The sequence below is a fragment of the Callorhinus ursinus genome, unplaced genomic scaffold (genome assembly GCF_003265705.2).
Source record: "Callorhinus ursinus isolate GAN/ISIS: 27379988/994484 unplaced genomic scaffold, GSC_fseal_2.0 scaffold117, whole genome shotgun sequence".
NCBI lineage: Eukaryota > Metazoa > Chordata > Mammalia > Carnivora > Otariidae > Callorhinus > Callorhinus ursinus.
This window is the reverse complement of record NW_027397179.1, coordinates 193,077-218,326: the sequence shown is the minus strand read 5'-3', so window position 1 is coordinate 218,326 and position 25,250 is coordinate 193,077. Positions and strand designations below refer to the sequence as shown.

At 52.8% G+C, this 25,250-nt stretch overlaps 1 protein-coding gene across 2 annotated transcripts; it reads left to right on the top strand.

The window, feature by feature from the left end:
* The first annotated feature begins 1,736 nt into the window (after positions 1-1,736).
* Positions 1,737-24,486, top strand: GGT5 (gamma-glutamyltransferase 5). Of its 2 annotated transcripts, none has more exons than XM_025857331.2 (12): positions 1,737-3,184; positions 16,991-17,121; positions 17,973-18,068; positions 18,538-18,733; positions 19,329-19,486; positions 20,037-20,183; positions 20,992-21,128; positions 21,509-21,699; positions 22,056-22,162; positions 22,319-22,437; positions 22,559-22,669; positions 24,024-24,486. In XM_025857331.2, exons 1-12 carry the CDS (start codon positions 3,012-3,014, stop codon positions 24,168-24,170), a joined length of 1,713 nt encoding a protein of 570 aa, XP_025713116.1. In that variant the 5' UTR covers positions 1,737-3,011; the 3' UTR covers positions 24,171-24,486. The 2 variants fall into 2 exon arrangements, with proteins under 2 accessions (XP_025713116.1, XP_025713117.1); XM_025857332.2 differs by lacking the exon at positions 1,737-3,184 and adding an exon at positions 14,144-16,910.
* Positions 24,487-25,250: the final 764 nt, after the last annotated feature.

The window sequence follows — 25,250 nt, the reverse complement described above, 5'->3', positions numbered from 1 at the left end:
GAAATGGAGTTGTCCAGTGGGGAAGGGAGGAGAGGATGGATTCAGAGGGCTTTACCCCTCAGGTGCTGGAGCTAGCCTGAGAATGTTCTCGAGAGCCCGGCGGGTGGGTGAGTGGGGACAGGGCCCGCTCATACCGAGTGCTGTCCTTCCTCACCCTGAGCCCCAGGACCAGGGGGCCCAGTCATCCCTTTTCTGGCCGGGGTAGTGGCACTTGCTAGGATCGACCACCAGGGGGCGGTGCGGCTCTGGAGTTTTGGGGCAGCCCGCCACCCGCAGATGCTTGTACCCCAGCTACCTCGTCAGCCTGGCGGGTGTCCCCTGCTCACACTGTGGAGGACACATGGAGGTGAACCTGAGGTCTGAAGAGTGGGATTGGGCAAGAGGCTGGAGCAAAACATCTTGGTCAGGGCCAGGCCTGGGGCGGGGGGGGGGGGGGGTTTCCAAGCACAAACCCAGAATGAAAACCAAGCTGTGATCAGCTCCAGAAAGAGGCCCAGTTCTCAGGGAACAGTGAACTGGGAGAGGTCCCCAGATCCCAAGGGTCAGGGCTTGGACCTGTGGGCGGCTGGAGAATGCAGCCCAGAAAGAGGGGCCTGGAGGGGAGCAGGGAGACCCTGCGGCCTCCCTCCTCCCCAATGCACCAGCCCCTCCCGCCCTCCCTCAGGGTCTGCTAACTTGATGGAATGTCTGACTGAGGAGATATGAGAGACTGGCTGGGGTGGGCAGGGGAGGATGGGCCACGGCCTGATGGCCAGGCATCCCCCTGACCAGGCAGCATAAGTGCGGACCCCTGAGGGCACGGGCACAGGGGCCACCCCAAGTCTGGGCTCTCCTTCAGGAGGCAGGCAAACTTGGTGTTTCGAAAGTGCCCACAAGGAAACGGGGTTTTGTGTCTGCAGAGTCTGGGCCCTGAGCCTGGGAGGACGGTACCTCTGGGGTCCTCTGAGGACAGGTTGGAGGCTGAGCTGGTGGGGTGTGCAAGTCTCCTCAGCCTTCATTTTGGCCCCAGAGGAAAGGCCACGGCCCCGTTTGCAGGAGAGAAGACTGAGGCCCGAGGGCTAGTCTTGTTCTGGGTGGAGGTTAAGCTCCTTGGGTTCCTGCACATGGGCTGGGTGCACCCAGTTCCCCAGGCCCCATGGGGCTCAGCTGAGGTCTCCGTCAGGTGCTGGAGGACTTGGTTTCCTCTCTTTCCTTCCCATTGACTCCTGCACACCTCACCTCCTGCACAAGGATACTCAGGGCCTTTCCCAGCTCAGCCTGTCCAGCCATACCTCCAGCCAGGCCTAGCATGATTCTTTCCTTTCCTGGGACTTTGCTCCTCTGGTCCCTGCACCTGACCTCAGCCTGACCAGGATGGCTGGGGAGATGGGGGAATGTCCCGCCCTCAGCGCCTCAGACCTGCTGTCTCTGCTGCCCCTGCCTTCCCAGCAGGGGGGCTGGCCCTGGCCCAGCAATGCATTTTGTTTCCGGGCTGAGCAATGTCACTGGCATGGGGGACAGTGGGGGCAGAAGAAGGCGCCCACAGTCATCCATACCCCACAGAGCCGCTGTGGGAACAGGCCCACTGGAGAGCCTGCCCAGGCTGACCAAGGGCTCGGGATGGGGCTGGCAGGCTGTGTGGCTGTGTGGGCAGTTCCTCTGCTGTACCAGGAGGTGTCGAGAGGCCTGGGGCGGGCAATGCTCAGCTGGGGAGGAAGCCAGAGAATGGGGGGTGGGGGGGGGCGTGTGGGTGGGAGTCCTGCCTGTGGACCCTGCACCTTGTGCTCCTGCTAAGCCTGGTCAAGAGGAGCCTCAAGGGTCCCCCTCCCACAGCTGCCTCCCTGTTGGGTACCCTGAGGCCTGGGCAGGGGAGGATCTAGGCTAGTGTCCCCAGGAGAGGCTCACAGCCAGCACAGATGGACACAGGGAAGCACACAGCCAGGGAAGCGCCGAGATGCTTCCCTGGGATGGGAGGGCAGCCTCAATCTCAGGAGGCCCGTGGTGGCATTTAGACAGCAGGCCCCAGGGGTGGATGGTCTGGTGGGCAGTGGGTGCCAAGGGCCAGATGCAGGCTACAGATGTCTTGTAGTCCTGGGTGTTTGATGCAGATTGGGAAGCTGAGCCCCGTCCTGGTCACCCCTGTTTCCTGGCTAGGCTGCGGCTGAGCTGCGACTCGAACCCGGGTCCTGAGTGACCTTGCCTTGGGTACCCCCTCCCTCTGTCTCTGGCCCCCTTCAGCCCCAGCGCTGGGCCCCAGACATCCTCAGTGTCCTCTGGCTCTGGGAATGCTGAGGCAAGCTGTTGCTAGGGGGAACCGCACCAAGAAGGCAGGAGCCAGGGTGTCACTGTGGTCCCTTTGTCCCTCTGAGACTGATCCAGGGGAGGGGACTGGGCAGGCCTGAGCCCTGCTGTCCTGGCTTTGCTGGGAACTGGAGAACAGCCGTGGGGGCCCTGGGCAGCCTGTACCCTGGCTCCCTCAGGGAGAGGAGGTGCCAAGTCCTCAAGCACGTGGGTTGGGATAGCCCTGGGCAGGAGGGGTGTCTGTACCAACAAGACAAGGCTGTGGGAATGAGGGAGTTAACAGCAGTTGCTTCTCCTCTCTGGAAGGAAAACTCCCCATAAACGCCCTGCTCCCTGGCCTCCTGCCAGGGCCAAGAACAGGGGCTGAAAACTGGAAGTTCAGGCGTGCGGCCAGCCCTGCCTCTGTAGCAGGCGCTTGGGTAGGGCAGCAACCCCGCCACTGGCTGCCGGTCCATATACCCACCTGTCTGCCGGGGCACCGCTCTTCGTCTGTAAGCCTGTCTGTCCCTCCGTCTGCAATCCTGTGTCTGTCCAGCTGGCTCTCCGACCATCTTTCTCTTACTGTCCTATATCCAGCTGTCTAGACTGTCAATCCGTTTGTCTGTCTCTGGCCTCCATCTGTTTGTTCATCTGTCCAATCACCTGCGAATCCATCTGCACATCTTCTTGTGCGTTCATCCATCCATCTGTCTGTCCACCTGCCTTCTCTCTCCACTCTGGGCCTCAGAGCCATGGCCCAAGGCCGCAGGACCACAGTCAGCATGGTGCTGCTGGGGTTGGGGCTGGCCTTGGCCATTATCGTGCCCGCCGTGGTCCTCTCTCGCCGCCACACTGGCTGCGGCCCCCAGGCCTTTGCCCATGCTGCGGTCGCCGCTGACTCCAAGGTCTGCTCGGACATTGGACGGTGAGTAAGAGGTGGGTGGGAGCTGGATGGCTCTCAGTGGCTGGCCCCTCCTGGAGACTTTGTGACTTGTGGTGAGAGTGTGGAGAAGGGGTGTGTGTGTGTGTGTGTGTGTGTGTGTGTGTGTGTGCGCGCGCGCGCGCGTGTACTCGTAGTGGGGGCCACATGGGTTTGGATTCCAGCAAGGACGTGGCCCCAGGACCCTTGCACAGAGTAGGAGGCAGATGTGTGCCCAGGACAGAAGGGGAGTTGGGGATATTGACGGAGGTGGTGTGTGAGTCTCTTCCTAGCTCTAGGGCTCAGGAGGCCTGGAGAGGGCACTGCCACAGCATCACTGGTCTGGCCCAGGCTGACCCTGATGACTGGCGCTAGCCCTTCAGAGAAGCCACAGCCATTCTCCAAGGCTGGGGTTTTTCCCCAGAAGCATGGGCAAGTCCTGGCCTGTCCGTGTGCACTCAGTGCTGCCCAGGGCCAGTCTCTCATCCTGGCCCGGGACCTGGGAAACCTGCCCTTGCCAGCACCATGTCCCCCACCGCCTCCCCTTCTAATGTCAGGGCCTGGGGCCCAGCCAGTGACTGTTGGATGTTTGGGGCCGGGACAAGGTGGGTGTTAGAGGGGGGCCCCAGTTGGTGTTTTCCAACCCTTTTCCAGGAAGCCCAGCCCATGGGAGCCTTCCGCTGCCCACCGGGGCAGAACATAGCAGGACACCCCTTCTGGCCCTTGGCCACCAGCCCGGGCCGACGAGAAGCTCGAGCAATCATCCCCCTCCCTGCTGGCTGGGTCTGTTTCCCGGAATAACTGCCTCATGGATCATTGTCAGGATCAGAAGTGCTTTGTAAACCCAGGGGACAGTCCCAGAGCAAGGGGGAGCGTGGTCAAGTCCCGGCCCAGGTGGTGTCCCGTGTCACCTTTGTGCTGGCTTCCCTGTTCCTGCACGCGTTATCTTTCTGTTCCAGTCAGTCACCTTCTACTTCTTTCCTTCCTTTGTCTGTCCATCTGTCTCTCCTGCCTGGTCCTCTTTCCCCTCCCTCAGGGCTCCTTCTAGGATAAGGGTGGCAGCTCAGGCGGCATGGTCTCCCCAGGGGCCTTCCAGGTGATGGCAGGGGAGTGAGCCTCCCTTCCCCCACGCTCTGGGGAGCATGCAGAGGTGCCGAGCCCACCGGAACGTGTAGCTGTAAAGATGCAAACAGGGCCTGGGACTTCAGGCCCCAGGACCACTGACAGAGACGTGGCCCCCAGCAGTGGAAGCCACTGCCACATTTCTCTGGGGCGGGGGTCCTCTGTGGCATATCCTGCTGTGGTGTGAGGGTTGGGCTGGGGGTCTCTGCTCGGAGCCCATGATGCCCTCCGCAATTCTCCTTGGTGAGGACAGAGGATGTGGTTTCTCCCCTGTTTTTTGTGTATTGGTCGAACAGCGCTCTCCACTTCCTGTTCTTGTTTTAAGAAGCCCGGAGTGGGAGGGAGCCTGGAGCTGGCCCCAGCTGCTGTGGAACATGGGACAAGAGACCCTGGCTGGGCTGGGGGGCCTGCTGGCCAAGGTCCATCCCCTCGAGGGCTCTTGGCCATGCTGCTGTGGGGTCTGAAAGGAGCTGCCAGTCTGAAGCCCACTCTCCTTCCCCCCTGCTGTCCCCAGCTTCCCCACCACCATCTCCTCTCTCCAGCAGGCCCTCCCAGACCCAATTTCCTCCTACCTGACCAGCACCAGGTTTACCCCTTTGGGGCTGGGCCTTCTGCCGCAGCCAGAGCTCCTGGGGGGAGGGTTTGTTTTTTTTTTTTTTTTTTAAAAATTTTTTTTTTTTAGAGAGAGAATGAGCGAGCCAGAGAGAACACAAGCAGGGTGATGGGCAGAGGGAGAAGCAGACTCCCCGCTGAGCAGGGGGCCTGATGCGGGACTCGATCCTGGGACCCCGGGATTATGACCTGAGCCGAAGGCGGGCGCTTAACCGACTGAGCCACCCAGGCATTCCTGGGGGAGGGTTCTCAAGGTTGGCATGATGAGGACCCAGCCCCATGAGTAATGGATAAATAGACACGTGTGATGGTGAGGTCCCTTCCCCGCTAGACTGTCATCTTCCAGCACTATGTCCCAGCATGTTAGGCTTGTGTGCAAACTGGCTGTTCTGAGGCTCTGAGTAAGTGCTTGTCTTCTAGGCAGACTGTGAGCTTCAGGGTCGCGGTGGCTTTTAGGTTTGTGACCTGTGTCTGCTGTGCGCACTCAGAAATACCTGCCCTCCCATAGGAACCTCAGTGGGACGGTTCATTGCTTTTCCCAGAATCCAGTGGCATTCACTGCTGCACTTGATTTATAAGGAAACGAGGCCTGCACAAAAGGGAGCTCTCTGGTGTCACAGAGTGAGCAGGCCCAGCTGGGATTGTCCTTCTGTGCTGCCTCTGCAGGGGTAGAAACTGTCCTGAGGGGCTGGAGGGGTGGGGTCCTCCCAGAGCCCTCCGTCGCCTCTCCTGTATCCCAGTGCCTGCCCAGCCCCTAGCAGGCTTATAAAGTCCAGCGTTTTACTTGTAAAGGGAGGAGTTGTAGAAGAGGATGGGGAAGGGGGGCGCCTGGGTGGCTCAGTCGTTAAGCGTCTGCCTTCGGCTCAGGTCATGATCCCAGGGTCCTGGATGGAGCGCCGCATCGGGCTCCCTGCTCAGTGGGAAGCCTGCTTCTCCCTCTCCCTCTGCCCCTTCCCCTGCTTGTGCTTGCTCTCTATTTCTCTCTCTCTCTGACAAATAAATGGGTGAAATCTTTAAAACAATTTTTTTAAAATCAAAAATTAAAAAAAAAAAGAAGAAGAAGAAGATGGTGGGGTCCAGAGCGCTCACCTTCTAGAGCGCTGAAGTCTGGGCTGGTACTGGACTGCAGAGGTGAGGATGGGGGTGGGCCCCTGAGATCTGGGTCTTATCAGCTGCTCCAGCCCCATCCAGCGGTCTGTGGGCCACGCTCTCAGTACAGAGGAAAGCAGGGACTCTGGCAAGTGGTTGCAACCTTCGAGCCTTCATTTCCCCACCTATGAAATGGGACTCAGCCAGTGCTTCCTTCATGGGGGTGGGGGGCACCTGAAGCTCACCTGGTCCGTAGGACGTGCTCCCTTGATGGCAGCAGTCTGACCACCAACTGTTACAGTCTCTTGGACTGGATGTGAGGAGACAGAGTTAGGGCCCAGAGTCAGAGTGGGGGACCCTACTATGGGGAAGGCTCATAGGGGTTAGGGTGTGTGACCCCACCCCTTCCTTCCATCCCAACTCCCATGACTCAGTTGGCTCTCCAGACTCCTGGCCAGCTCACCAGGAAATTACTGCATTTCCTCCCCTCCGGGGCTGTGCCGGTGGAAACAGCCTGTGCACCTGGACGCTGTGCACCCGCACGTGGGAGTGTGCATACCTGGATGGCTGTGTGACAGTGATAGTGATAGCAGACTCTCAGCTCCTTGGGGACAAACGTGTTAGAAATGCACAACTGTTCTGCATGGCAGCTCTCTGCTGGCCAGGACTGCTCCCACTCACAGCTGAAAAGACCCAGGTTTGGGGCGCCGGGCTGGCTCAGTCGGTAGAGCATGTGACTCTTGATCTCGGGGTCATGGGTTTGAGCCCCGTGTTGTAGAGTTTACTTAAAAAAAACAAAACAGGGATGCCTGGGTGGCTCAGTCGGTTGAACGTCTGCCTTCGGCTCAGGTCATGATCCCAGCGTCCTGGGATCAAGTCCCACATCAGGCTCCCTGCTCAGTGGGGAGCCTGCTTCTCCCTCTACCTGACGTGTCCCCTGTTTGTGCTCTCTCTCTCTCGCTTTAATAAATAAATAAAATCTTAAAAAAAATAAAAAATTAAAAAAGCCCCCCAAACCAGGCTCAGGGTGGTTGAATCACATGCCCTGTATCATGCAGCTGGAATGCAAGGGTGGTTTAACATATTTTAAAAGACAGAAAAATTATTTGATTGTCTTGATAATGCCGAAAATGCATTTGATGTGAAACCTGATAGGAAAGCGGGCAAAAGATTTTGACAGAAACTTCATGAAAGAGGATATTCAAATGGCCAGGAATCACAACCCCTCAGCATTAGGCATGGGTTTGTTGATTGTCTGTCTCAGCCACCACAAATGCAAGGACTCTGACCATCTGGTCACCACTGTGCCCCCAGGACAAGGTCTGCCTTGCAGACAGTAGGTGCTGCGTTCCTATTTGATGAAGGATCCTGCAGGTAGAGAAGCGTGTATGCACCTCACGCATCCACAATGCCCACTGACTTGTACTCCATACACACGTCCACAGGCATGATGGCCCCGGCTCAGGACCACCTGGGCTGGAGTTCCTACTCACCAGCTGCATGATACAGGGCACGAGATTCAACCTCCCTGAGCCTGGGTCTTTCTTTCTTTCTTTCTTTCTTTCTTTTTTAAATAAACTCTATACCCAACGTGGGGTTCAAACTCATGACCCTGAGATCAAGAGTCACATGCTTAGCTGCATTTCACACATTTTTTTGCTGTTGTTTTGGCTATTTCCCCCCAAATGCTTATATTTTTATGTTTTCAAATATTTATTTATTTATTTTAGAGAGAGAGAGCGTGAGCTGGAGGCACCGAGGAAGAGGGAGAGAGAATCTCAAAAGCAGGCTCAACACTGAGCACAGAGCCTGATGCGGGGCTCTATCCCATGACCCTGAGATCATGACCTGAGCCAAAATCAAGCATCAGACGCTTAACCCACTGAGCCACCCAGGCGCCCCTGTTTTTATTTTGAAAAAGTTTTAAACCCACAGAAAAATGGAAAGAATGCTCATTTACACTTCACTTAGGTTTACCAATTGTTACTATTTCACCTCATTTTCTTTCTCTCTCTCCATATATTATCTATCTACATTTTTTAAGTTGCATTAATCATGGCACTTTATCCCGAAATACTTAAGTATATATCTACTAAGATCATTCTCCTATATAACACTGATACATTATCACACTCAAGAAATTTGACCTTGATGTAATAGTAGTATTTGATACCTCATCCAATTCAGATTTTCCCAGTTGATTCAGTGATTCTGTCATCTAGCTATCTATCCATCTATCTTCTATTTATTTATCTCTTTAGATCCAGTATCCAATCAGTGATTGTCATGTGTTTTTTAGTCTTCTTTAATCTAGAACTACCTCCTGCTTCTTAAAAAAAAACACAAACTGATCTTCTATGACATTAAGTTTTTAAAGATTGACTGATTGATTGAGAGAGCATGTGAGTGGGGGGAGGGGCAGAGGGAGAGGATAGAGATAATCTCTAGCGGACTCCCGGTGGAGCATTGAGCCTGATGTGGGGCTCAATCCCAGGACCCTGAGATCATGACCTGGGCCGAAATCAAGAGCGGGCTGCCTAACCAACTGAGGCAGCCAGGCGCCCCTATGACATTAACGTTTTTAAAGAAGCCTGTCCAGTTGAATCACAGCCTTGCTTCACAATCCTGGTTGGTCTGATTATTTCCTCATTATCAGATTCTGGTTCAACATAAAGGCTCTCTCATCACTGGTGATGCTGAGTTGGATCACTTCATGAAGGTGATTATCTTCCAGATCTCTCCTTTGTAAGGGATATCATTTTCCTTATGAAATTAGTAACCTATGGTTTGATACATTGAGACCAGGTGAATATCCTTTTTTTCAAACAACACTTGACCCCATGTTTTAGCATCTATTTTGATCCTTGTCTGAATAAATAAATTTGTGTTTGCTAAAAGGTGATTTCTAAACCTGTCATTTCTTCAACATTCATTAGTTTGCATTCTTCTGTAAAAAAAAAAAAAAAAAAAAAAAAGAACCCCTGCTCCCAAACCTAGATGTTCTTGAATATCACTACTGACTCAAGGATTGTTTTGATTCAATATGTTATAATCCATCCCTGTTCTTCTTTCTGATGCCCAAATCGTCACAAATTTGACCAATGGGAGCCCCTGTAAGCCAGCAACTATCTTCTTTTACCTCAAATCCATTAGTCTTAGAAAATTTTCTTGACTTCTAGCCCAAAATGTTCCAGGATCTACTTGTATATTCCCTCAGCCAGATCTGAAATCAGGAATCAGTAGAGTATGGTATTTCAGAAATCAAGATCTGAGGGCTAGGGGTGTTCACTGAGACAGGGAAACCACTGCTTCTACATTGTGTCCGTGCATAGAACCCGAAGAAATGTACAAATATCATGAGTCTGTACCGAGACCTCCAGCTGAGATCCACGACCATAGGCTTCTTTCCATTTCCTCTGTCTGATATTGTGTGTCTCTTCTGCCATGGTCAAAAGAGTTCCCATCAATGTTAATAAATTTACGTACTCGCTCTATCTCCAGTAATCACAAAATAGTTTCCAAATCACTTCAACAAGACCACTATGAACAACAAATCTACTAAGTAAAATTTGAGATGCCTTTGCAGGTTGTTTTTGTTGTTGTTGTTGTTGTTTTATTGTCCTTGGGTTATACCCCACAGAGGATGTATGGTGAAGTTAAATTATTTTTCCTCTGTGGTTATCAGTTCAATATACCATTAGCTTAATTTTTTTTTCAGTTTGTATTCAGTTTTAGGGTTTCCTTTTTGTTTTAATTTTACTTTTGAATATAAGTCAAAACTATGTAAAAAGATATCCTCGGAGATCTCATTCACACCCCCTTCATCCCGTTCCTGTTCGGTCTTTTAGAGGGAATCATTTTCATTTGTCTCTGATTTATTTTTTTCTGTGTTTTTTTTTTAATTTACATCTTTCTTTTCATTTCCTTTTTTGCTCTTTTTTTGGCTATTATTTCTGTATTTCTATTTGCAAAACAAGCAAATATATCACTTATTTTCTCTTTTTGGCATAGCTTTTGATATGAGAAAAGTTTGTATTTTTGCTCTAATGGTTATTATATTTCTTTTTTTTTTTAAGATTTTTATTTATTTATTTGAGAGAGAGAGAATGAGAGAGAGAGAGCACGAGAGGGAAGAGGGTCAGAGGGAGAAGCAGACTCCCCGCCGAGCAGGGAGCCCGATGTGGGACTCGATCCCGGGACTCCAGGATCATGACCTGAGCCGAAGGCAGTCGCTTAACCAACTGAGCCACCCGGGCGCCCCATGGTTATTATATCTCTGTTGATATCTTCATTGTATGTTATATATTATACGTAATTACAATATTCGATATATAAATATGGTACTTTTAGTTCTTCTACTTTTTTTTGGATATTCTGTATTCGCTCTTCTGGTGGTTAAACTAGGCTATGGTGCCCAGTCATTTGGTCAAATACTAGTCTAGAATTTGCTCTGAGGGTATTTTGTAGATGTGATTAACATTTCATTCAGTTGACTTTAAGTAAAACATTACCCCCAAATGTTGGGTGGGCCACATCCAATCAATTGAAGGACTGAAATGCAAATCAGTTTTCCCAGAGAAGGAATTCTGCCTCAAATCTGTAACATAAAAATCCCATCTGAGGGGCGCCTGGGTGGCTCAGTTGGTTAAGCGACTGCTTTTGGCTCAGGTCATGATCCTGGAGTCCCGGGATCGAGTCCCGCATCAGGCTCCCTGCTCGGCGGGGAGTCTGCTTCTCCCTCTGACCCTCTTCCCTCTCGTGCTCTCTGTCTCTCATTCTCTCTCTCTCAAATAAATAAATAAAATCTTTAAAAAAAAAAAAAAGCATCTGCCTTTGGCTTAGGTCATGATCCTGGGGCTCTGGGATTGAGGCCTGCATTGGACTCTCTGCTCAGCGGGGAGCCTGCTCCTCCCTCTCCCCCTTCCCCCACTCATGCTTTCTCTCTCTCTCTCTGAAATGAATAAAATAAAATCTTTAAAAAAAGAAATCCTGCCTGAGTTTCCATCCTCCTGGCCTGCCCTACAGATTTTGAACTGGCCAGCCTCTGTAATAACATGAACCAATTCCTTAAAACAAAAATCTCTCTTTCTACATCTGTCCCATTGGACTGATAGACTTCCCTACGATGAGTAATACTGAAACTACCTAGAAATCTCTTATTTCCCCTGTTCCTCCTCTTTCCCAAGATAGGATCTGAAGGGATGTGGGATATCTTTTTACTCTCAGTTAATACCTAACAGTCAGTCAATAACCTTATTCTACTTCTCACATAGCCTCTCCCTTCTCACTCCTATCCTCCTTTTTTTTATCCACACAACAGGCCTTACCACCCATAATAGCTTTAGCTGTTTCTACTGTTTTTTCAGTTAATTTTCTCTCTTTCCACCAAACGAGTTTTCTGTCCACACAATCATTAAAAGGAAAATTTTCATTGGTTCATTTAACACATCCAAACATCCGGTTTCGTACGCAATAACACAGGCACATTTATTTTTATCAATACTGGGGCCCTGTAAACCAGAGTAATTTTTTTTTTACCTGTCATTTGACTGGCCCGTAAGTAAAAGACAACAGTCATGTCCTCAAAACCATATCCCCACTCCATTTTTTATGGTTGTACTCTGCCTCCATTTTCAGAGCAATAGACATTACGTTGCTGTCCCGTTTCCATAATAACTATCATTTTTAGTCTTAGATCTACAGTAAATATATATTTAATTCCTACTCCCACTCATGTCAGTCTTTCCCATTATTTTCGTTGTCTGAAGTTTGTTTTCTATTAGATTCCTCAGGGAGTTTTCATGGGGAAAATATTCACTGAGTTCTTGCATGCTTAAACAAACAGTTTGTGGCCTTTGTAGGTGATGATCAGTTTAGCTGGATATAAAATCTTTGGTTCACATTTTCTCTCCTTGAATGTGTTGATTATAACACTTCATCATTCCTGGCACAAAGCATTGGTGTTGAAAAGTCTGATGACAATTTGATCTTCTTTCTCTTATAAGTGAGTTAATCTTTTCATCTAGATACCCAAATAATTATTGTTATTAAAGTCCAATAGGTTTGTTAGAATATGCTTCAGTGTTGGCTATTTGGAATTGATTTTTTCCATGCAGTGGAAAGTGCCCTTTTCAATACAGAGTAAGTTTTGTGTTGTCTTCTTTTTTTTTCTTTTTAAGTGAAGAAAGTTATCTTGAATTATAGTGTTTATTATTTACTCTGTCCCAGAGATTTGGCTTTCTACTTTGGGGCTCCTACTAAGTTTATGTTTGATCTTCTTGCCTATCTTTTATATTTTAAAATCTCTTTTCCATTTCTTTTTGATTAAAAAAATTTCCCCCTTTTCATCTTCTCTTTCTTTTTAAGGAAACTCTGTAGGTATTTGCTCTGTGTTTATCTTTGTTTAGTCTTCATTTCTGAGAGTTTTTTCTTTTATGTTTTATCTTTTCCTGAGTCATATATAATTTTAGTTTTTTTCCTATAATTTTGTTTTTTTAAGTCATCTTTTCCAGTCTCTTCATTTGCAGTTTTTCTAATTCTGATGTATGCTGCCCCTTCATTGCTTCTATAATCCTTTTAATTTATTTTGGCACATTTTGAAATATTAAGTTGCTATTTACATCTGCTTTGTAAGCTTGTCTTTCTGGTATGACTCTGTAGGTCATTATTCTGTTCCTTATATCTTTTTTCCTTATAACAACTCTGTATGGGGTGTGACTTCAACACGTTTTATTGTTCATGTTCAAGCAAGATGAATTTTCCTATAGTTTTAGGCTGGAAGGCAGGTCAAAATAGTTTTATCACTTTGTGGCTCTTGAATTCCTTCTGCTGTTTTCACAAAATGATTGGAAATATACATCTGGTCTCTTACTTTCTGATAATTGTTTTCTCTTTCCTTTGCCTCTGTGGTTCCAGTCCTGTTCAGTTTGCTTCTACTACAGCAGCTTCTCATCAGGGCAGGTCTCTCTCCCCGGGAGGAGAACACTGGTTTATTCATTTTGAGAGTTCTCAGGATCCAGAACTCTTTAGCACCATGCCTTCCCTTGTTCACCTTTCACTCATCCATAAGCTGGAGACTGCCAAACCCAATCTGTAACACTCATCTGAGTGAAGGTTCTCAGATTGATTGGCCCTCCAGACTTTCCTATGACCTTGGGGCCAATGTGGGAATTCTTCAGACCCATTGCCTCCCTTCCCTGTCCTCCCACACCATTGCTGATTACCCCACACGTTCTGATGTTTGGTGTTTTCATTGCACTTTGTTCAAAGCACTTTCTAATCTCCGTTGTAATGTCTTCTTTGTCCCATGGGCTATTTATCAGTGTTTTTCTTGATTTCCAAATACATGAGGATTTCCTTTTCTTTTCATTTTTTTAATTTAAATTCAATTAATTAACATATAGTGTATTATTAATTTCAGGGGTAGAGGTCAGTGATTCATAAGTCTTAGATAATACCCAGTGCTCATTATATCATGTGCCCTCCTTAATGTTCATCACCCAGTTACCCCATTCCCTCACCCCCTTGGCCTCCAAGCAACCCTCAGTTTGTTTCCTATGATTAAGTGTCTCATCATTTATCTCCCTCTCTGATTTTGTCTTGTTTTACTTTTCCCTCCCTTCCCCCATGAGCCTCTGTTTTGTTTCTTAAATTCCACATGAGTGAGATCATATGGCAATTGTCTTTCTCTGATTGACTTATTTCACTTAGCATAATACCCTCTAGTTCCACCCACATCATTGCAAATGGCAAGATTTCATTTTTTTGATGGCTGAGTAGTATTCTAGTGTGTGTGTGTGTGTGTGTGTGTGTGTGTGTGTGTGTGTGTGTTTATACACCACATCTTCTTTATCCGTTCATCTGTCAATGGACATCTGGGCTCTTTCCACAGTTTCAGTTGTCTGAAATTAATATAGTTCTACATGTTGGTTAGCGCTCACATGATATATATATATATTTTTTTGTCATTTTATCCCTGTGTCTCTTAATATATTTTCTATATATTCTATACTTTTTTCCCCGCTCTGTACTTAAATTTTGATATTTTGTATTGAATTAATCTTTTTTTTTTTTTTTTTTGGGTCCCAGGCGCCTGGGTGGCTCAGTAGGTTAAGCGTCTGCCTTCAGCTCAGGTCAAGATTTCAGGGTCCTGGGATCGAGCCCCGCATCTGGCTCCCTGTTCAGGAGAGAGCCCGCTTCTCCCTCTGCCTCTGTCACTCCTCCCCGCTCATGCTCTCTCTCTCTTTCTCATACTCTCTCTCACTCAAATAAATAAATAAAAGTCTCTTAAAAATTATTGTGTCCAATCTGTTGTTAATGCACTGTTAGCACTGAGCTCCTAATTCCATGTTTTATTGTTGCCATTTCTCTGGGGGAAATCCCTAATCTTGTCTTTTATATCCTTAAATGTAGTTATTTAAAGTTTGTGGTCTGACAGTTTCATAATCTGGAGGTCCTATGGGTCTCTTTCTTCCATTGTTTGTGCTTTCTCTTGGGCTTTGTTTATGTTGTATCACTGCCTTGTTTGCTCAGTTATTTTATTTTATTTTATTTTACTTTATTTATTTAAAGATTTTATTTATTTGACTTTGACAGAGAAAGACACAGCGAGAGAGGGAACACAAGCAGGGGGAGTGGGAGAGGGAGAAGCAGGCTTCCCGCTGAGCAGGGAACCTGATGCGGGGCTTGATCCCAGGACCCCGGGATCATGACCTGAGCCAAAGGCAGACGCTTAACGACTGAGCCACCCAGGTGCCCCTGCTTGGTTATTTTAAAGTTAAACTTTGGAAAGTGTTGAAAATTGTTAAAAATAATTGTTAGAAATAATCTGAGGCCCAGGATACCAACATTCTGGAACTACTTTAATCCCATTTGATTGAAAGTGATGATTTGAAGCTGGGCCACTGGGCTTGTCAGGGCTGGCTTATTTCTCCTTTTACTCCCAGAGTGAGGACCCATTGCCAAGGGCGGTTCACCAGCATGCCCCGGCCCCAGCCACCCAAGGAATCCGTCAAAAGCACTACATGGCCTCTTGGCCACTTCTTTCAGGACTGGCAAACACCTTGAGGGAGAAAAGCACCTCCAAATGCCAGGCTCCTCTGTCTCTAGGCCTGCATTTCTTCCCTGCTTGTGATGCCTTTAAGTGGATATTTTCTCTTTATCTGGCTCATCTAGGGGTCTGTGGGAAATCTGACCTGAATGATTCCATTTCCCATTACAGGGATGTCTGATTTACATTTTGCCAGATAATTTTGTTAAAATGGAACGGTTAAGGCAGATGCGGGGGACCCAGTAGGAGACCGTTGCAATAACCCAGTGAGAGATGCTGGCGGCTTGGATCTGGGGATGACAGAAAGTGACCAACCAAGAGTGACTCCAACGTTCATGGCCTGAGCAAAGGGATGAATGGCTGTGTCCTTTTCTAAGGTAGCAAAGTAGTAAGGGAGCCATTTTGGGGGGCAGAGTTGGGAAGGAAGTGCAGTTTAGGTCATGTTAAGAGTGAAATGCCTCAAATAAAAACATAAGAAACAAACAAACACACCCAAGCCAATCCAAAAAAAAAAAAAAATGAAATGCCTTAGACACCCAGAGGAGTCATCTTGTGAATGGCTGGGGATGTGTCTGGAGTTTAGGCGAGAGGCCTGAGCTGGAGATAAAACTTGGGGGTCATCAGTGTGGAAGTTGCATTTTAAGCTCTGAGCCAAATTAGCTCATCTGGGAGAAGATATAGGTGTACAAGGACGGAGGACTGAGCCCGAGGCCCCCAGCAGCATGAGGCCAGGGAGGTGGGGGGAAACGAGAGCGTGGTGGGTGGTGGTGGTGGGAGCGTGTCTTCTGGAAGGTGAGTGCAGAGAGCACTTCCGAGGCAGGGAACAATGGGTCAGATGAGATGAGGCTTTTGTGATGGGAATTGTTTTTAAAAAATTGTTTTCCAGTTTGTCTTTTGTTTTTGTTTGTGGTGTTTTAATCTTATGAAGCCTCTGTGTCTCTCTCTGCCTGGATGTGACCATCTTCATTGTGTCATGCTGCTGGCTTCCACCCTTTTCCCTGTTCCCACATTCCGTGTGTCCATGCTGTAGCCCTGTGTGCCCACGGGTAGGCCCAGAGCAGGGACATGTGGCTCAGGGGAGGCTGTGGGCCCAGGGTGGATTGGTCAGGCTGAGGTGCCCGAGCCAAGGGAGGCCCTATGGGGTCAGAGGTCCTATGGGGTGTGGGAGGGCAACCAGTTCCACTCCCTCTTTGGGCCTTGGTTTCCCCATCTGGTTTAAATGCTTGCTTCCTTGAAGTGCTGGGGAGGACTCCTGAATGTGCAGGAAGAGGCGGCCCCCCCCCCCCCCCCCGTGAACTGGGCAGGGCTGTGCCCTAGGAACAGGGTCATTTCCTCAACACAGACCAGTCTGACTAGCACCTTGGAGCTAAAAGGCCCACCCCTTGGTGCCCACGGACAAGTGGTAGACTGAGACCAGAGAATATTCCTGCAGACACTGGGGCCCCAGGAGGGGCTGGAGAACTCATTAGCCCAAGCCCCTGGTGGCAGGGCAAGATCCTGGGGTCACCTGAAAAAGTCCAGTCTTAAAAGGGTTGGGACCTGTTGTAGCCCCACTGGAAAGCGGATTGAGGGCTGCCTAGGCTGGGCTCCCGGACTGCTGGGAGGGACTGGGGGTCTGGCCCAGGCAAATGAGCCAGGGCTGCTGGGAGCGGCTAAGGAATAATGGCTGCAAAAGCACAGCGCAAACTGAGAAATACCTTATATAAGGCAAGGGCGAGTGTAAATGGTATTACAATTTGCAATCAGTAGAGGGCTCTGGACCTGTGAGCAGCTGGACTTGAGGGGGCAGCCCAGTGTGGTCTCTGACTTAACCCAGAGTTTGGTGACAGCAGATGGTCACCCACCTGTCACCATTCCCCGGTAAATGCCCGCTGAACAAGCCCATGTTGGGAGGCTGGGGCTGGGGAGCCAGGCTTCTTATTCTGTGCCGTGTCCCCTAGAGCCATCCTCCAGCAGCATGGCTCAGCTGTGGATGCCACCATTGCGGCTCTGGTCTGCACCGGAGTCATCAACCCTCAGAGCATGGGCCTGGGCGGAGGGGTCATCTTCACCATCTACAATGCAACCACAGGTGAGTTCATGCCGGGGACCCCACGGGGACGACAGGCATGTCCACAAGCACTAACAGGGAGGTGCTTACAAACATCCTAAGTGTTTGCCTAGCTGTCCTGTGCACCCATGGCCTTTCTCGGGTCCTCTTGGTGCCCCCCACTTCTTCTACCTTGTCTTTGCAAAGCCACCGCAGCCTATCTCAAATAGGAACATTGTCAGGGAGGAAGAAATTCTTCTGCCCTTCAAGGTCCTTCTAGCTGGACTAAGGATTAAATTGACATGAGATAAATTAACAGGACAAAATCGAATTTAATTTCCCATGTATGGAGAATGCACACAGACATGGAAATCCCAAAGACAGACAAAATGAGCTAAGGAGAAGGGGGTAGGGGTCTGGGACTTCAAAGGGAAGGAATGCAATTCACGGCAAGATAAAGAATAAACTGTTTGCAGGGCCACTGGGCAACAATGGGGCACAGAGGACTTTTACCAAAGGCCTTGCAAGATCCCTCCCTGTTGCCCCTTACTAGTTCATATCCTACTGTAGTTATCTATGGTGATGGCTCTCTTCCTGGAGCAGGTCCTCTGTCTAAATTCTTTCAGGCAGCAGTAGCGGGGGAGGTAAAAACTCTTCGGGATTCTGCTGGGTCTTAATTGCTTTTAACTCAAAAATAATCTTCAAGCCAAAGTGGCTCATCTTTGGGTGGCCTGCTCTTGGCCCCTACAGCACAGGGACCCGTTCAAAGTACAAAGAGAGAAACTGAGGCTAGAGCAGGACCAGGGCCATATGAGGGGTGACTATGGTGTGGGGCGAGGACTGGCAGCCCCAGGAATGCCCCTGAGCACTCACATGCCCTGCCCCAACTCTAGGGAAGGTGGAAGTCATCAATGCCAGGGAGACAGTGCCGGCCAACTACGTCCCAGGCCTACTGGACCAGTGTGAGCAGGCTCAGCCGCTGGGCACAGGTGAGGCCCTTGGAGGGGCCACCTTCTCTCATCCCACCAGGCCACTGGAGCTGATCAGAACCCTCCCCCGAAGGGGCTTTGTGGATAGGCTGTGCAGCTATTGAATGGGGAGCCCCCATGGAGGTCCTGACCCACCGGAGTTGGGGGAGACTTCCTGGGACGGGACTGAGTAGGGAGTGGTGATCCAAGCAGAGGGACCAGCCTGGCAAAGGTCTGGAAGGTTCAGTGGAGATGGGGTGTTGGGTGGGGTAGGGGGTCCTGGGGCCCGTTTGTGCTGGGCCCTGATGGAAGGCAGTGGGGAGCCACGGGGCGGTGACAGGGTGGGACCAAGTCAGGTGTGGGCTCCAGAAAGCTCATTCTGGCTGCCATGCCAGGGGGACCGAGCGGGTGGGGCGAGTGTGGGCGTGGAGAACCCCTGCGGAAGGCTAGGGGGCTGAGGGCAGGGACATGACACCACTGTGCCTTGCAGGGTCCCAGTGGATTGCAGTGCCGGGGGAGCTCCGCGGCTATGCTGAGGCCCACCGCCGCCACGGCCGCCTGCCCTGGGCACGGCTCTTCTGGCCCACCATCTCCTTGCTCCGAGGGGACTACCGCATGCCCTCCATCCTCAGTCAGTTCCTGCAGAACGACTTCCTACGGCCTTCCTTGTACAAGACATCCCTGAGGTGAGCCCTTCCCCAAAGCGTCCCTGGGCCCCTGCTTGGCTCCTGAGTCCAGACTATGGCCTGTCTGCCTGGCTCCCACCCCAGTCCCACCTCAGCCCCTCCTTGAACTGGAGCAGGGTGGACCCTGTGCAGGTGTTGGGGGCCCGAAGGCCAGGAAAGCCAGTACTTTGCGGTCTCGGTTGCCAGACCTTTGAGCAAGGTGGCAGCATAATCAGAGGGGCTCAGGCCAGAAGGGGTTTATATCCAAGTGATGCGACTCCAAGATGTGGATTTGGGCTCGGCCACCGCCCTCCGGCCCCTCCCTTCTTCTCCACCCCCCAAGCCCGTGCCCGGCCACTGCCCCTGTCTTCCCAGGGCTGTCCGGGGCCTGAGGAGGGAGCATGCCCTCCCCCAGCCAGGGTGATGAGTGAGGTGAGAGGCTTCAGCCTTCCAGTCCTAGAGGAACCGTCTCCCCTGATGTCTACACCAGCCCCTCAGGACCCCAGACCAGGACTGCCTCCCTGTAGGGTCCCAAGGAAGCCAAAAGAGCCCCTGCAGGAGTGTGGCTGCCTCCCGGGGCCCCGCTCCACCCTGAGGCTGCCCCCCACCTCCCCAGGCAGCTCTTTTTCAACGGCACAGAACCCCTGAGGGCTCAGGACCCATTCCCCTGGCCCGCACTGGCTGCCACCCTGGAAACCGTGGCCACGGAGGGAGCAGAGGCCTTCTACACAGGGACGCTGGGCCAGATGCTGCTGGAGGACATTGCCAATCAAGGTCAGCTGCGCTGAGGCCCCAGAGCCCCCAGCCCTGCCAGAGAAGGAGTTGGGTTCTGGGTGCTAGGGGTGAAGGCAGGCCCTTCCCCAAGCCCCGCCGGAATGTCAGCTGCTCCCAGGACTTGGGGAGGCCAGGCATCCAGGCCTGCCCACTGCTGGCCTCAAGGACCCTGTGGTTGGGGCCCTTGAGGAGCAGAGCTCCCCATAAATTAGGGAGTTAGTGGTGGCCACAGGGGGCCACAGGGGGGGGGGTCACAGTGGGCTCCTGGGCCTGGAGCTGGCCACCCTCACAATCTGTCAGAGGCAGGCTTCCTCTCTCACCTTCCCGTCCTCTGCCCACCAACCTGCCCGCCTCTGGCCTCTGTCCACCCATCCCTCACCTGGCTCTAGGGCCCAGCCCGGACAGCACTGCCTGCAGACCCTCCACCACCCCTAGGGCTCTCGGAGGCTAGTCGGTGTGGGGAGGAGCCCCACCCCGTGACCGGGGATCAGGGGCTGTCACTCTGCCTGTTTTCCCATCCGTACATGGGGTCTCTTCTGTCTCGCCTCAGGCAGCAGGCTGACCCTGCAGGACCTGGCCTCCTTCCAGCCAGAGGTAGTGGATGCCCTGGAGATGCCCCTGGGGGACTACACCCTGTACTCACCGCCACCACCTGCAGGGGGCGCGATTCTCAGCCTCATCCTCAACGTGCTCAAAGGTAAGACTCCCCGCGCTCCCACCCAGAGTCCTGCCCCACTGGGAGCTCCGAGCCCAGCTGTCGCTTTGGGCCGCCTTCCTTTTCCGGCTCAGCCCCTCCTCGGACACCAAAGATGGGGCTGTGGAAACGGGGCCTCTGGCGCAGTCCACGCTGGGGGCGGGCGAGTCTGCCCCACAGGTGGGCTCTGCAGGCGGTGAGCGGCCTGGTCAGCGGGTGCATCCAGGGCTGAGGCCTGGCCTGTGGGATGGCGAGGGGGGTTCCCGGCGTGCCCAGGGTTGGAGCTGCCCGCGGCTGCCTGTGTCACTTCCCTGTGACTACCGTGACAGAGTACCACAAACTTGTGGCTTAAAGCAACAGAAATCTATTTTCTCTTAGTTCTGGAGGCCAGATGTCCAAAATCAAGGTGTCAGCCGATCCATGTCTCCTCCGGGGACTCTGGGGGACAATCTTTGTCTCATCCAGCTCTTGGTGGCTGCAAGCGCTCCCAGGCTGCGGCTGCATGCCCATCTCTGCCTCCTGCTCACTCACACAGCCTCACCCTCTTCTCTGTGTGTCTGTTTTATAAGATTACATTTAATTGTGTGATTACATTTAGAGCCCACCCGGATAATCCAGGATAATCTGCTCTTCTCAAGATCCTTAACTTAATCACACATTTTGCCATATAAGGTAAAATTCACTCTTTTGCCATTTAAGGTAGTATTCACAGGTTCTGGGGATTAGGACATGGACAGATCTTTTTTGAGGGGGGGCCAACATTCCACCCACGACAAAGGGTGACCCCGACCTGCACCCGTCCCCTCCCCAGTGTTCAACTACTCCTCGGAGTCGGTGGCCAGGTCCGAGGGGAGTGTGAACTTGTACCATCACCTTGTGGAGACACTCAAGTTTGCCGGGGGACAGAGGTGGCGGCTGTGGGACCCCCGCAGCCACCTGGATATCCAGGTGAGGCAGCCTATGGCCGCTGGAGAGCCCCCTTCCCAGCCCAGGGCTCAGCATGAAGGGAAGGTGAGGCTGTCCCTGGACCCCGAGAGTGTGACTGGGTGAGGTTGGAGGGATGCGTACAGAATTTTAGGGCAGGACAGCCTGGCAGTGGCCCAGGGCAGGGAGGGTGAGGCAGGTCTGTGGACTAGAAGGGGCCCCAAAGTGGCAAGTACTATAGGGACAGTGTTGGCACCATACCTCAGAGGGCCTGGAGGATGGGCCGGGTCTGGGGGTAGCCTGGGCTCGAGCAGCACGGACTGGGGAGGGCCTCCCAAGGGACCCTCTTCTCTGTGGGCCCCCCCGGCCCCTCACTGACCCTGCCACCTGCCCGGCCACCGCAGAACGCCTCCCAGGACCTGCTGGGAGAGGCTTTGGCCCAGCATATCCGCCAGCAGATCGACGTTCGGGGTGACCACCCTCTCAGCCACTACAGCCTGGCCGGGGCCTGGGGCCACAAGATGGGCACGTCGCATGTGTCTGTGTTGGGGGAGGATGGAAGCGCCGTGGCAGCTACCAGCACCATCAACACGCCGTATGTGCCTGCCTGGCCCCAGGCCCCGCCCCTTTGCCCCCTCAGCTGGTTTGACGAGCCCCCGGGGTCCCCTTGCTTGTGTCCATGGGGCAATACCTTGCTTTTCCCTTTGCTTCTTCCTGTCCGTCAGAGGGGCCATCCACCTCTGTCTTCTCCGGCTGAGAGGCTGCTGATGGGTGGCCCGGAGCCAGGACCTGCTTGGGCATGAGCTCTCCCCAGAAGGACACCCTGATGGGGGGCACAGGTGGATCTTTGGGGGCGAGTGGCAGCTCCGGCATGCTAGCAGGCTGTCGCGAACACGAGGGGCTCAGGCACCCGTGCCAGGCTGGGAGCCCAGACTCCGCCTCTGCCCGCAGCTTTGGAGCAATGCTGTACTCACCACGCACGGGCATCCTGCTCAACAACGAGCTTCTGGACCTATGCTGGAGGCGCCCCCCAGGCTCCAAAGTCACCCCCCAACCCGGTGAGCCTGAGGACCCCACTGGTGAGAAGAGGGAAGGTGGGCAGCCCCTGGGCCAGCCCCAGTGTGCACAGCGGTGAATGGAGACACAGACGGAGGGGGGTTCCGGAGGGTGCTCGCTGAAAGTGAGGCCGCAGGTGACACCCGTCCGGCCTCCAGTTCCAGGCGAGCGGCCTCCATCATCCATGGTTCCCTCCATCTTGGTCAACACAGCCCAGGGGTCAAAGCTGGTGATCGGTGGGGCTGGTGGGGAGCTCATCGTCTCTGCCGTGGCCCAGGTGAGTCAGGGAGCTCCTGGCTGGAACTTCCGCTCTCCCAGGGCCGGGGAGGGGTTGGTGTACGGTGGCCCGTGGCTGGTGGCCCCTCCCTCCCCTCCTGTGTTCTCTTTCTCTCCCCCAGGCCATCATAAACAAGCTGTGGCTTGGCTTTGACCTGAGAACTGCTATTGCAGCCCCTATCCTGCACGTCAACAGCAAGGGCCATGTGGAGTATGAGCCCAACTTCAGCCAGGTAAGGCCACTGTCCCTGCCACCACTGGGACAGATGCCTCAGTGCATGCTGCTCAAAGCGCCCCCGTGGGATCTCAGCCCCTGAGTGTCTTAGGCTGGGCACACTTCCCCTGTTGGGGCCATCGGCAGGTCAGAAGCTCAGTGGGGAAGGCACCAGGCCAGTCTTATGGCCTCCAAGGCAGAAAACAGGGTGTTGTCCATGCTTCTCCCCCAGGCCAAGCACCTCTGCACATTGGTCTCCGCTCTGTTCTGTTCCCTCTAGGCGCTAGTGTTCTTGGCTGTGGCCTCTCGGACTCTCTCTCATGATGATCTGTTTCCTTGTATGACTTGTGGCTTTTCTGTGTGAAGTTGAATTGTAAGAGTATTATTCTGTGACAGTCTGCATAGTGATGTCCTTTTGAGGCATACGGGTCACGTTAGTGCTGGTGCTTACGAACATTTCTTGCTTCCCCCCACACAAGCAGGTCCCCAGAGCTAAATTCTCTCATCCAGACCCCTGCCTAGCCGATAGTCATGTCCCACAGAGCTTCTCTGGGCGGACAGACACCCTTTGCTAAGGTCTAATTTAAAAGTCTGGCAGCTTTTAGGGCGCCCAGGTGTCTCAGTTAGTTAAGCATCTACCTTCGGCTCAGGTCAGGATCCCAGCGTCCTGGGATCGAGTCCCACAACCGGCTCCCTGCTCAAGCAAGGAGTCTGCTTCTCCCTCTCCAACCACCTCTCCCCTGCTCATGCTTTCTCTCTCTCTCTCACTTGCTCTCGTTCAAATAAATAAATAAAATCTTAAAAAAAAAAAAGTCTGGCAGCTTTGGAAGGCTCTGAGCTTCATGCCTGGGGTCCGTTCAGCCAGCTGGGGTTTAAGGCCCTCAAAGCTGCCTTGTCCGTGTAAGATGCTCTTGGTGCCAAGGCTTCCTCTCATGGCGCTCAGAGCACTGAGGACCATAGAGTGAGGAAATTTACTCCAAGGGAGTGTGTAGTTCCTGAGAACTTTGGCCTTGGGGGCTGGAGACTAAGGACTCTCAGAGTCTGAGGCGCTCCCTCCCTATACAGGGTACTCCCCACGGTGTCCTCAGATCCAGGCCAGAAATGATCTTGCATCTCAAGCTCCCTCTGGCCTGGGTGATGTCCTCCCTGCCATGCTTCCTGGAGCCTGGCTTCTCCACTGGGACTTTTTGTGGGAGGCCACAGACTCCAGGCCCTCCAGACGAGGCTACACCCAGTGCCCTCCCATCCTCACCGCGGCTGATGCCCAGTCCTGCCTTCTCAGTCGGGACTCAGATCTTTGCCCGGAGCCCCGTCCCCTCGACAGGTGGAGCTAAGCCGTCTTCACCTGTGCACTGGCCTTCTCTCCCCTCCAGGAGGTGCAGAAGGGGCTCCGGGCCAGGGGCCACAACGAGACCAAGAGTCCCTTTTTCCTGAATGTGGTCCAGGCTGTGTCCCAGGACGGGGCCTGTGTGTATGCCGCAGCGGACCCGAGGAAAGGTGGGGAGGCCTCAGGCTACTGAGGACACTGCTCCTGAGAGCTGCAATCCGGCCCACCGTCAGTGTGTGCCCAGGCTGGCCTTGACCATGGGACCAAGCACTCAGGCAGGATCTGGACTCTTTGGTGGAGGGTCGGCCTAGGGCTACAAGAGGTGGGGACAGCCTGGAAGATGGACGACTGTGGGGGCTGAGCTGTCTCCCCGAGCCCCTTGTGGCCCTGCCCTGACCCCCAAGCCTTCCCTAGGCCTCTCACCCAGGACTGTGGCCTACCCTCCCCCCAGGCCCCACTCCCCATCTGTATACCCTCTAGTCCAAGATTAAAGAGGAGGGTGGATCTCAGCCTGATTTGGGGTCTAGGTGTGGGAAGGCAGCCTTAGAAAGCACACACACTGAGCTCCTACAGTCCTCCACAACACAGCAGCATGGAGGGGTGGAAACTGAGACCTAACGGAGGCAGCACCCTACCACCTGCCGGGCCTCTGCAGGACGGCTGTCCGGGGCCTGCCTGGTGGTGGGAAGGCAGGGCTGCGGCCCTGACTCTTGCCAGGCCTTAGGACCATCTCTGGATCTTGCCCTCTGTGCCAGGAGAGGGTTGGGTGAAGTAGGACCCCACCCCAGTCCCCAGCCCCAACAATTGCCCGTGTTCTCACACTCAGCACTGTTGCCATTTTGAGTGAAATAGTCTTTGCTGGGGAGCTGTCCCCCCATTGCTGTGTGTTGAGCAGCATCCCTGGCTTCTACTTGCTAGGTGCGGCAGCACCTACTACCACCACCAGTGGCCAAATCATCCCGAGTTGAGAATGGCTCTCCTGGACCCATTAGCCCCCAGTTGCTGAGATGGCTTTACCAGTTGCTGGGGGGACTGCCCTCCCTAAGAGTGCCTCGCTGGACTGGCCTGGGGGTCCTGCCCCACACGGGTTCCTGGGAGCATTGGGTGTTACCCCAGCGTCCTGCAGGGGCATACCTCCACCTGGCAGGGTCTGAGGCCTGGTTCCACTGCTGAGCCACGGCCTCCCACCCTGCTTTTCCTATTTGGCCAAGCAGGACGGGAGTGGCTATTATTCCCCTGGGGCTGCTGAGACAAAATACCACGGAGTGCCTTC

Coding starts and splice junctions, on each gene's coding strand:
- GGT5 (XM_025857331.2), top strand. CDS start 3,012: ATGGCCCAAGGCCGCAGGACCACAGTCAGCATGGTGCTGCTGGGGTTG. Junction 17,122..17,972: donor CATCTACAATGCAACCACAG/GTGAGTTCATGC, acceptor CCCCAACTCTAG/GGAAGGTGGAAGTCATCAAT. Junction 19,487..20,036: donor GGAGGACATTGCCAATCAAG/GTCAGCTGCGCT, acceptor GTCTCGCCTCAG/GCAGCAGGCTGACCCTGCAG.